This window comes from Sciurus vulgaris (genome assembly GCF_902686455.1).
Source record: "Sciurus vulgaris genome assembly, chromosome: 6".
NCBI classification, from domain to species: Eukaryota; Metazoa; Chordata; class Mammalia; order Rodentia; family Sciuridae; genus Sciurus; species Sciurus vulgaris.
In genome coordinates this window covers 172,743,588-172,755,583 of record NC_136466.1, presented here as the reverse complement: position 1 = coordinate 172,755,583, position 11,996 = coordinate 172,743,588, and the positions used below count along the sequence as shown (strand labels likewise).

At 54.3% G+C, this 11,996-nt stretch overlaps 1 protein-coding gene across 1 annotated transcript in view; it reads left to right on the top strand.

Moving 5' to 3' along the window:
- The first annotated feature begins 2,113 nt into the window (after nucleotides 1–2,113).
- The window catches only part of AHRR (aryl hydrocarbon receptor repressor), an 83,145-nt gene continuing 73,262 nt past the window's right edge, over nucleotides 2,114–11,996 (top strand). The window contains exon 1 of the mRNA XM_079144924.1: nucleotides 2,114–2,227. Coding sequence (XP_079001050.1) covers nucleotides 2,137–2,227 — 91 coding nt within the window. The 5' untranslated portion in view covers nucleotides 2,114–2,136. The remainder of the gene's footprint in view (nucleotides 2,228–11,996) is intronic.

The window sequence follows — 11,996 nt, the reverse complement described above, 5'->3', positions numbered from 1 at the left end:
GGAGCCACCTGGGCCCTGGGGCCTTACGGGTGGCCCCTCCTTTGGTAGGGACCTGAGGACTGTGGGAACCAGTGGCCTGTGTCATTGAGCACAACCTGAGGGGAAGACGGGCGGGGACCATGTTTCCTGGGGCACCTCCACAGGGCAGCCTGGCAGCAGTGAAGTCACTCCTTCCCCTGGTTCTGGCCAGGGAATGGACCTGTGCCCGTCCTACGACGTGGGGCTGTCTTCCCACCTAGGGGAAGTGCCAGTCTCTCTGGGAGGCTCCAGAGGTTTCAGGAGGGATTGTCAAGGCACCCAGCAGATCTGGGCCCCGGCACGACACACTCCAGGTGCCACCACGTTGTGCCTACAGTCCTGTGTGTGCCACCGCGGTTCACAAAAGTGCACCATGCTTTTTTTTTTTTTTTTTTTTGGCGCTACTGGGGATGAACCTAGGCCCTCCTGCTTGCAAGGCAAGCACTCTACCGACTGAGCTGTCTCCCCAGCAACACACCATGCTTCTTACGAAACGTACATGAATCGTAGACATTTTGAAAGTAAGAAGTTAAATCCACTGGTGACCTCAGAGCTTCCCAATTTCTTTCGTACATAGTCCATTTCACAAAAATTGGATCAAGATACAACTAATGATTTTTAAATCCAGCAATACTGTTTCACATTGTTTCATATAAAAAAAAAAAAAAAAAAAAACATAGAACCATCAGTAGTATTCCTGAGTCTCTGCTGCCCATCAGACAGCGCTCTTGCCAGGGTAGAGAGCAGCGAGGAGACAGACGCTGCATTTCAGGGGCAGAGCGTCCTCTGGGGACTAGGAACAGCCGCCCAGAGCACCTGGGAAGAGCGCCCCCAGCAGGCGGCAAGTGCCAAGGCCCGCGGAGCACAGACCATTTTATCAAAGCTCGGCGGGGGAGAAGGGGGAGGTGAGCAGTCAGAAAGCAGGATTTTATTCAGGGCTTGTTGGGAGCCCGCAGGAACACCTTGGCTGCGCTGCAGAGCACCGACCATGGGGGCTGATGAGCGCATGCGCCGCCTATGGGGCTTGGATGCAGACCTAAGTCGATGCCAAGGGGCAGGCGAGGAGCAACCAAGGGGCTAGACATGGAGGGGGTCGATCCCACGCGGCCTCAGGGAGGGAGGTGGCATGAGAAGGGGGGCCAGCCAGGAGCCTGGGAGGTCTTTCAGGCGCTGGGCGGAGACATGGGAGGGTTTCCAGGGGCCAGAACTGCACACCTGGTCAGACCCACGCCCCAGAGTAAATTGGTTTCAAAATCGGGATATGCGTCTAGGAGGGGAGAGGGAGGGGACAGAGGACTGTCTGAGATGGGAAGAAGGCGCAGCCCGAGGCCTTGCAGCGTAGGAGCTGGGGGCGCACCCGAGGATCTAGGAAGATTCGGAAGGCTCGAAGGCTCAGGGGGTCGGTGACGGGGACCCGTGGGCAGCGGGGAGTCCGGGTGTCCAGAGCGAACCGGACCGCCCTTAAGGACCCTGAAACGTTGAGGCGAGGACGTCTCACGTAAACCACCAACATGATTGGTGCAGGTCTCATTCCTGGGAAGTTCAGGGTCAAAAACTTTCAAAAGTATCATGAATGCATTACGCTTTGCAAACCCTTTCATTCTCTAAACAGCCGGCAAGGCAGCACACGCTGGCTCCACATGGCCTCTTGGTCCGCGCAGGGCCTGGCCCCGGGCAGGCTAGCGGGGGAAGGGGTCTGGCTTCAGCCGAGGCTAGCCGGTCCGCCTCCCCAGGCGCAGGTGCAGCAGGCGCGGGACGCTGGAGCGTGGGTCTGGGGCTCCGGCGGTGCGCACTCGGCGAGCTGCAGGGCGCGAACCCGCCGGGAGCCCAGACCTCGGAGGGCCGCGGGGCCTCCAGGGGAGCAGAGCTCTGTCCGACCCCAGCCCTCGCAGGCCTGGGCGTACCGCGCACCCTCGAGGGGCGCGAGCGTCCCCACGCCGGGCATGACGACCCCGGGGACCCGCAGACTGGAGGGACCAGAGCGCGGCGGCACCGGCCGGGACGAGGACGCCCGCGCGCGCCCCCTGCCGCCTCCCCTCTGGACCGCCCGGGGCGGGGCGGCTCGCGTGCCGGGGTGGGGCCGTCCTTTTGCGCCCGCCCTGCCTCCGGGTCCCCGAGATGCGAGCGCGCACAGCGCACGGCCACAGCTCCGGGTCAGGGCGGCTCCCCGCGTGGTACCGCCTCGGCCTCCGCGCCCCGCCGGCCCCGGGTAAGTGCCCTCTGCGGGCTCCGCCAGCTTCCCCGCCTCCCCACCTCGGGCCGCCGAAGTCGCCCAGGGACGCTGGGCACCTCTCCTCCACACCCGCATTGCGCCTCGAGGCCCGGGGGCTGCTGGACGTGGCGGGCATTCTGGGGTCAGTGGGGGTTTCTCCCCGAACACCCAGACCTTGGAGGGAAGCCAGTCTACTCCCACCGTCCTCAGTTTCCCCCGCCCGGGAATATTCTGAACCCACTCCCTCCGCTGCTGCTGATGGACGTTCCTGCGCGGTTGGGGAGCCGAGCTGATTTGCCCTTTGCTCTCTGCGCCAGTTCTTCCAAAGCGTTTTGAGCAGAGAGCAGGGGGCTCCCTCCAGGCCACCTGAGCCCCACCAGGAGCCAGTGACACAGCAGGCAGAGCCCCGTGAGGGTGGCAAAGTGGGGCCCTTGGTCGGGGTCAGACGGCACCAAGCAGGGCCCGTGCTGGGGAGGGAATTCCGTGGTTCCGGGAATTCGCTGTTAGTGGCAGCAACAGTTTTGCCGGTAGTGTCTTCAGTGGCTGAAAATCCCAGAGCGTGGATACTTCTGGAGAGGGACTAGGAAGTCCGTCCTTACTGGAACCTGAGTGCCTGTACAGCCTGCCGGGAAGGGGCTGTCCCCAGCTGTAACTGGTCCCCCAGGACTGTGCCGACAGGGCCCAGGCCTTGGCAGTTCTGGCTCCTGTGTGTAGCCTCACAGGCCTGTTTCCTGGGTGGTTCCAGGGTTTGGTTCAGCGGGTCAGCAGGCCTGAGGAGGGAGGGGGCTTGCTTCCTTAGGCCTGTGTGCCCAGCAGCAGGCTCCAGTCTGTGTGGAGCCTGCAAAGTGTGTGCGCCCACACGTGTGTGTGCATGTGCCCTGGGATCTGGCCCCCAGAGTTCTGGGAGTGGACAGGGGGTGATGTCTTCTCCTGGCCTGGCCAGGTGATCCGTAGCAGAAGATGCTCCAGGTAACAGAGGATGGGCCGAGCTGCCAGCCCATGCCCACCACTGGGACCGCCTGCCTCTCTGCAGACTTCCAGGTCTAAGTCCCTGAGGGCGGAGGTCTTGGGACAAGGACCTGTAGGTATGTGGTCCAGGGAACAGCAGTCCTGTGAGTTGACACTTGTCACCTATTCACAGATGACATCGAGGTGGCACCTACCCTCATCTTTGCAGGTGACTGGTAGAGTTGGGCTCTGACCAAGTGTGACTTCCCATCCCCAGCAAGGCCCTGACTCCACGTGGTCCCAGGGCTGTTGAAAACGCAAGTAGACGAGCTTGGAGAACCCAGCTGTGGGCAGCGAGGGGGCCCTTTGCTCCTCTTCTGCTTGTTTTCTAAAATGAATAGGGCTACTATTGTGTCTTGTAAAGATTCAGATTTCTGGAGAAGTGCAGCCACCATTTAGTCGACAGGAGGCCCATGGGCTGCCCGTGGCAGGCCCCACTGGGCAGTGCAGGCTTACCTGTAAGGGCCACTTAGGGGTCTGTGACCAGGAAGGATCCTGGCCCAGGCCACCAGGGGTCCTACCCCCATATCTGTGAGGCGTCCCTGCCTCCAAGGCAGGGAAGGAGACTGAGTCTGGAGGACAACCCAGCCCCTAGGAGAGTTGTGCTGGGAGTCTGGCTCAAGGAACAGGGCTCCCAGTGGGGCGGGCAGCTGTGCAGACCACCACCTGTGCCCAGGACCCTTGGCAGGCCGCAGGCCTCAGGAGAAGCCTGGCGTACGGGAGGGCGACTGTGGGCTCCTTGCCCCAAGCTCCCGCGGTGGTGTCTGGCTCAGCGCTGCCACTCTGGGTGCTTTGTGCCAGCACCTGCGTCCTAGGCCTGCCAGTGCTGAGCTGGACAGCTGGGAGCAAGTGGCTTTGGTCCCCAGTGAGTGCCGGGTAAGCCTGGGGAGGGCACCTGGACTCCTGTCTGGGCTCCTGGGTTCAGAGGCAGTGTGGACGGCGATGAGTGAGGATCAGCACCAGCCTCCCGCCCGCAGCCCCTGCCTCCTCCATCTTCCTGGTGTCACCCACTTCCACAGCCCTAAAACCCTTCCTGCTCTGAAGAGCGGGGCTCATGTGGCACGAGGGTTGGTCACTGCCAGGTTGGGGTCTCTGGGGGTGTATGGTCAGCCCATCCTCTTCCCTGTTTGCAAGTTGGGGGGACGTTCGGTGGGTTTGCTGCATGCCTGGCCCTTTCAGGGTGCCGGGAAATGTCCGTGGCTTGTCCTCCCCAAGCTGGGCCAGGCCTGGGTGCGGCTTGGGAGTTTCCTGTCTGGGTTGAAAGACCTTGCTGTCCAGAGGGGATGGCCTTGCACGCTGGCCTTCCCCTCCACGTGCCCACTCTGGTTTCTTGGAAAGTACTGACCAGCCCTGGGAGGCTCGGAGGGTGAGGCAGCCCCACACCACTCCAGGGAGGCCAGCCCCACGCCCCTGCCCCTCTACCCCACACAGCCACCCGCCCGGCGTCCAGAACCCCATGCCCGCTTCTCTGGGAGTCGAGGGGGCTCGACGCCCTCAGGCCCTCCAGCCCCCAACCCCGGCGCCCCTCCAGAGCCCCATCTGGGCCCAGCCCAGGGAGCCCAGGCCTCCCCTGCCTCAGGGTCGGGTGAACGCTCCAGAAGCATGTTCACGTCTGTGTGTGCGTGTGACTCATGACTTCTACTGAGGCACCATCACGGCGGCTGTGGCGGGCTGTGAATGTGACTCCTGTGGTGTGTGGCACACTCAAAGGCTGCGCTGCCAGTGGGCCCCGCCTTCCAGCAGCTCCGGCTCCCTGCCACCCTCTGCCGCGCCTTCTGGGCCTTCCTGTGTGTGCAGCCATGCCCTCGCCTCCGTCCTCGGTGCCCTCCACCAGGCTCAGCCTGCTGCTGTGTCACTGCCCGTCCCTGCCTGTGGCTCTTCTGTCATGTGCACAGGCACGTCTTTCCTGTCCATTGTAGACACATCATGCGTGTTTCTGTGCAGGTTCTGCTTGAACACGTCCTTCGGAGTGGACTGCTGGGTCGTGTGGGGCTCTGTTGTGAACTCTGGTGGCTCTGCCACGCCTGTTTCAGTCCCCACCCCTTAAATGACTGCTGTCCCCTTGGTGTGCGTGCTCAGGACTCAGCGCTCAGGAAGCGGGGCCTCTCTGTGCACCGACCACTCGTGAGCGTTTGTGGAGAAGCTCAAGTCCTTGCCTGTATTTTGTTTTCTTGTCCTTTTGGTTGTTGAGTGCAAGAGTCCCCCGTTCTGGATTTTAGATCCTCTCGGATATGTGTTGCCCATTTCTACTTGTTTCAATCAGCTTTCTTGCTGCTGTGGCTAAAAGACCTGACCAGCACAATCGTAGAGGAGGAGAGGTCTATTTGAGGGCTCAGGTTTCAGAGGTCCTAGTCCATAGAAGGCTGCTCCATTCCTCCGGGCTGAGCCTCAGGGTGGACCAGCGTGGCAGAGGGAAGCAGCTCACATGATGACCAGGAAGCAGAGAGCGTCCACTCTCCAGACACAAACACACCCCAAGCCCCGCCCAGGCCCGCCTCCTGCAGCCACGCCCACCTGCCCTCAGGTACCACTCAGGGCCCATCAGGGGTCAGTCACTGCCTGGGTCAGGACTCACGACTGTCGCCTGCCCTCTGAACCTTCCTGCATCTCCCACACGGGAGCTGCTGGGCACTCCTCACAGCCAGACCACAGCTCGCGCCTGTTCCGCGTTGTCTTTCACTTCATGTTTTGCTTCCCTTCTGCGTGGGGTCTCACGTGCTGCCCAGGCTCACGGTGAGCTCCCGGCTCGTGAGCCTGCTCAGCCTCCCCACATGCATGTCCCTAACCCAGCTTCTCTTTCTTGATAGCGTCCTGTGGAGTATCGTTTTTAATTTCAAAGCGGTCCAGTTTATCCAGAGTTTTCTTTTGTTTCTTTGCTTTTGATGCCACTTTTGATCATCATTGGACCTAAGGCTGTGAGAATTTCATCCTGTGTCTTAGTTCCAGCTCTTACAATTAGGTCTCCTCCATGCTGAGTCATTTTCTCACTTTGTGTGAGGGCAGGGCCCAGCTTCCCTCTGCAGCTCATAGGGATCCTACTGTGTCCAAGCCTGCTCTCACTGTGGGCAGCCGTGGGACTCTGTCTAGGAATCAGCTGGCCACAGTGTGGCTGCTTCTGTGTACCATTTTCTCTTTGTAGTGCTTTTTAAAAGCCTGTACTTCTAATGACATGACTTTTCAGGTATTCTGCACACAACCAGTCGGTCTGCCCATCAGCAAGCACAGGTAGTCCGTGTCGCCTGAACCCGGCTCTGCCACCCGGGCCTCTTGGCTGTACCGTCTTCCCACTTGGCGTCTGAGCGAATCCCTGGCTCTCCATGTCCTTCCTGCACTTTCCTGTTCAGTCTAAGTTTTGATTTGAATTGAGGAACTTCAGTGTTTAGAAATAGTAACAGTAGTGACCTGAGGCAGAGGGAGCTCTGGCTTGTGGGGCTGCGGGAGCCCAGAAGCTGGGGCCAGGCCTTGCCGGGCAAGGCAGTCCAGCCCCCAGAGGGTGGAGGAGTTCACAGCGCCTCCAGCCTCTGGCCCGGAGAGGAGCTGAGGCCGGCCTTCTGCAAGCCTCCCTTGCCCTCCCCTGGCAGGGAGTTCGGCTCAGCTGAGGAGAAGCGCTCCAGGGCCCAGCTCCCTCCCACAGAACGGACAAGGAAGGGTGGCTGGAGGGCAGCAGGCTCAGTGCTGCATGCACCTCATGAACAGCACCTCCCCCTGCTGGCCTCTGGTGTCTCTGCAGGCACAGCCCCCATGGGACAGTCAACCATCCTTTAAAGACCGGTGGAAAATGAAAGTCTTCCCAGGCTGCCGCCACCCTCCTCTTGGTGGTCCTCCCTGGCCTGTTTCCTCTGGCCCAGAGGCTTCCTTTAGTGCTGTTGCAGCCCCTGCGAGGGGTCCTCAGTCTTCCTGCACTGAAAATGTCCTCGCTCACTTGTGAAGGGCGTTTGCACAGGATGTAGAATTCTGGGGTTCAGAGTGTTTTTCTTTCAGCACATTAACAATGTGGATTCACTCTTTTCCCCTGCATTGTCTCTGACAAGGATTCTACTGTCCTGGGTTTTGCTTCTCTGAACCCAATTTATTCTCTGACTTTTAAAATCATTCCGTTTGCTACGGTTGTGAGCAATTTGGTTACGATGTGCTTTGGTGTAATCTTTCTTGTGCTTGGGGTTCATTGGGCTTCTTGCAGGTTACCACTTTCATTACATTTGGAAAAATTTCTGCTATTATTTCTTAACTTTTTCTATTACTCCTTTTCCTTCTGTTCTTTAGGGGCCTACTCATACACATTAGGACCGTGGAAATAACTAAGTATTGTGTGTGCATGTGTGTGTGTTTTGAGGGGTGCCATTTTAAACGGTACTGGTATTTAAATTCTGAGTTCTAGGGCTTCATTGCTAATTTGTAGAAGTACATTTGACTTTTATATATTGTTCTTTTATCCTGTGACCTTGCTCAGTACAGTAATTAGTTATAGGAGGTTTTTAAGTCAAATTTTTGGAATTTTCTACCTGTACAATCAAGTTTTTTGCAAACCATAATGTTTGACGTTTCCTTTCCCAGTTTCATGACTTCTGTTTATTTTTCTCACCTTATTACCTGGCTGATACACAGATGCAATGATTACCATGGAGTAGGGCATCTTTGCCTTGTTCAAGGCTTCAGAGCAAGCTCCATTCTTCACTGCTAGGTAGTATGTGGGCTGCATGCTTTTTGTAGATGTTCTTTACTGGTTAATTACATTCCCTTCTATCCTAGTTTGATGCCAGGTTTTAAATTAGCATATGGATTTGGATTCTGTCAGTGATTCTCTGCATGTATTAAGATGCTCATATCTTTTCCTTTAGTTTGTTAATACAGTGAATGTGGTGATTGGTTCTTGGGTGTTGCAGCATCTGTGAATTCCTCTATGGACCCCACTTAGGTGAAATGTATTATCTTCTTCTTCTTCTTTTAAAACCAGGGATTAAACCCAGTTTGCTTAACCACTGAGCCACATCCCTTGCCCTTTTTTATATTTTATTAGAGACAGGGTCTTGCTGAGTTCCTCACGGCCTCACTAAGTTGCTGAGGCTGGCTTTGAACTCTTGATCCTCTTGCCTCAGCCTCCGGAGTCACTAGGAGTACATGTGTGTACCACTGTGCCTGGCTTGTATTATCTTCTGTACATATTGATAGGTCCATGTGCTAACATTTCATTGAGGATTTTTTTAAAAATATATTTTTAGTTGTAGATGGATATAATATCTTTATTTTGTTTATTTTATTTTTTAATGTGGTGCTGAGGATCGAACCCAGTTCCTCACATGTGTGAGACAAATGTTCTACCACTGAGTCACAACCCCAGCTACTCATTGAGGATTTTTATGTCTGTGTTCAAAATGAGGTTAATACTGAACTCATACATGAATTAATGTTTAAATGCTTTGTTAGTTTTCTGACAAAGATGGTAGAGAACTCTTCGTTAAACTGGTAGAATATACCAGTGAAGCCATTTCACCAGGATTTTTCTTATTGGAATAGACAAAGTACTATCCTTCCATACATACAGACTATGTTTCTTTGTGGGAATAGATGGAGTACTCTCTGGGGTACCTATTTCTTTGTTGAAATAGAAAAAAACTCTCTAGGTTATCTGTTTCCTCATGGAATCAACAGAATACTCACTGGGTTATTAATTTTTTTATTAGAGTAGACAGAGAGTACCTGGGTTATCTATGACCTTGTTGGAGTAGAGAGGACTTTCCAGGGTATGTTTCTTTGGAGTAGAGAGGACTCTCTGGGGTATCTGTTTCTTTGGGGTAGACAGAGGACTCTCTGGGGTTTTTGTTTCTTTGGGGTAGACAGAGGACTCTCTGGGGTATCTGTTTCTTTGGGGTAGACAGAGGACTCTCTGGCGTATCTGTTTCTTGGGGTAGACAGAGGACTCTCTGGGGTTTTTGTTTCTTTGGGGTAGAGAGGACTCTCTGGGGTATCTGTTTCTTTGGGGTAGAGAGGACTCTCTGGGGTATCTGTTTCTTTGGGATAGAGAGGACTCTCTGGGGTATCTGTTTCTTTGGGGTAGACAGAGGACTCTCTGGGGTATCTGTTTCTTTGGGGTAGACAGAGGACTCTCTGGGGTATCTGTTTCTTTAGGGTAGACAGAGGACTCTCTGGGGTATCTATTTCTTTGGGGTAGACAGAAGACTCTCTGGGGTATCTGTTTCTTTGGGGTAGACAGAGGACTCTCTGGGGTATCTGTTTCTTTGGGGTAGAGAGGACTCTCTGAATTATCTGTTTCTGTGGGGTAGAGAGGACTCTCTGGATTATCTGTTTCCTTGGGGTAGAGAGGACTCTCTGGGGTATCTGTTTCTTTGGGGTAGAGAGGACTCTCTGGGGTATCTGTTTCTTTGGGGTAGACAGAGGACTCTCTGGGGTATCTGTTTCTTTGGGGTAGACAGAGGACTCTCTGGGGTATCTGTTTCTTTGGGGTAGAGAGACTCTCTGGGGTATCTGTTTCTTTGGGGTAGACAGAGGACTCTCTGGGGTATCTGTTTCTTTGGGGTAGACAGAGGACTCTCTGGGGTATCTGTTTCTTTGGGGTAGACAGAGGACTCTCTGGGGTATCTATTTCTTTGGGGTAGAGAGGACTCTCTGGGGTATCTGTTTCTTTGGGGTAGACAGAGGACTCTCTGGGGTATCTGTTTCTTTGGGGTAGACAGAGGACTCTCTGGGGTATCTGTTTCTTTGGGATAGAGAGGACTCTCTGGGGTATCTGTTTCTTTGGGGTAGACAGAGGACTCTCTGGCGTATCTGTTTCTTTGGGGTACACAGAAGACTCTCTGGGGTATCTGTTTCTTTGGGGTAGACAGAGGACTCTCTGGGGTATCTGTTTCTTTGGGGTAGACAGAGGTCTCTCTGGGGTATCTGTTTCTTTGGGGTAGACAGAGGACTCTCTGGGGTATCTGTTTCTTTGGGGTAGACAGAGGACTCTCTGGCGTATCTGTTTCTTTGGGGTACACAGAAGACTCTCTGGGGTATCTGTTTCTTTGGGGTAGACAGAGGACTCTCTGGGGTATCTGTTTCTTTGGGGTAGACAGAGGACTCTCTGGGGTATCTGTTTCTTTGGGGTAGACAGAGGACTCTCTGGCGTATCTGTTTCTTTGGGGTACACAGAAGACTCTCTGGGGTATCTGTTTCTTTGGGGTAGACAGAGGACTCTCTGGGGTATCTGTTTCTTTGGGGTAGAGAGGACTCTCTGGGGTATCTGTTTCTTTGGGGAACACAGAAGACTCTCTGGGGTATCTGTTTCTTTGGGGTAGACAGAGGACTCTCTGGGGTATCTGTTTCTTTGGGGTAGACAGAGGACTCTCTGGGGTATCTGTTTCTTTGGGGTAGACAGAAGACTCTCTGGGGTATCTGTTTCTTTGGGGTAGACAGAGGACTCTCTGGGGTATCTGTTTCTTTGGGGTAGACAGAGGTCTCTCTGGGGTATCTGTTTCTTTGGGGTAGACAGAGGACTCTCTGGGGTATCTGTTTCTTTGGGGTAGACAGAGGACTCTCTGGGGTATCTGTTTCTTTGGGATAGAGAGGACTCTCTGGGGTATCTGTTTCTTTGGGATAGAGAGGACTCTCTGGGGTATCTGTTTCTTTGGGGTAGAGAGGACTCTGTGGGGTATCTGTTTCTTTGGGGTAGACAGAGGTCTCTCTGGGGTATCCGGTGTTTTAGTCAGCTTTTTGTTGCTGTGAGTAAATGACCGTATCAGCGCAACTCTAGAGAAGGAAGAGTTGATTGAGGGCTCGCGGTTTCAGAGGTCTCAATCTGTAGACAGCCAGCTCCATTCCTCAGGGCTCCAGTGAGATAGGAACAACATGGAGGAAGAGTTTACATGGTGATCTGGAAGCAGAGAGAGTGTCTACTCTCCAGATACAAAATATAGTACCCCATAGCCGCACCCCCAATTCCCAATTTCTCTAGCCACACCCTACCACTTCAGAAACCAGTCAGTTAATCCCTATCAGGGGATTAAATCACCAATTGGATTAACACTCTCACAGCCCAATCATTTCTCCTCTGAACCTTCTTGAATTGTCTCACACTGAGCTTTTCGGGGACACCTCACATGCAAACCATAACATCCCACCCCAGGCCCCCAAAAGCTCACAACCATCTCACAGTGAAAAATACATTTCGTCCATTTCCAAGAGTCCCCATAATCTCAATAGTTCCGAGATTGCTCAAAGTTCAGTCCAAAGTCTTCTCTGAGGCTTGAGGCAATCTTGTACTGTGCGCTCCTATAAAATTAAAAGCAACTTTCAAGTACCAATATATAATGGCCCAGAGTGAACATTTCCATTCACAAAATTAGCAGCATAGAAAGAAGGGATGGAACCAAAGCAAGACAGATATCCAGCTAGGCAAACAAGTCCTGTATTCTGTGTCTGGTATTTGGGGCACATGGCATGATGTCCTCTCTGAAGGACTTGTGTAGCACTCTCCCTGTGGCCTTGTGGGTTGCAGCCCAAGTGGCCTTTCTGTTGGCTTGTCTCTGCTTGATTTCTGCAGCTTTCCTAGGATGATGTCCCACATTATTGTCATTTCTTAATCTCAGGGGTCTCCACCGCAGCTTCGGCTTCCTCCTCATATCTCCACACCTTGCCTTCTCAGGGGTGCCTGCAGGGACTCTGACCCTGCTGCACTTTGCCTGGCCTCCCAGGCCCTCCTTTGAAATCTCAGTGGAAGACTCCATGACCCCCTAACTCCAGCATCCTGTATCCCTGCAGAACC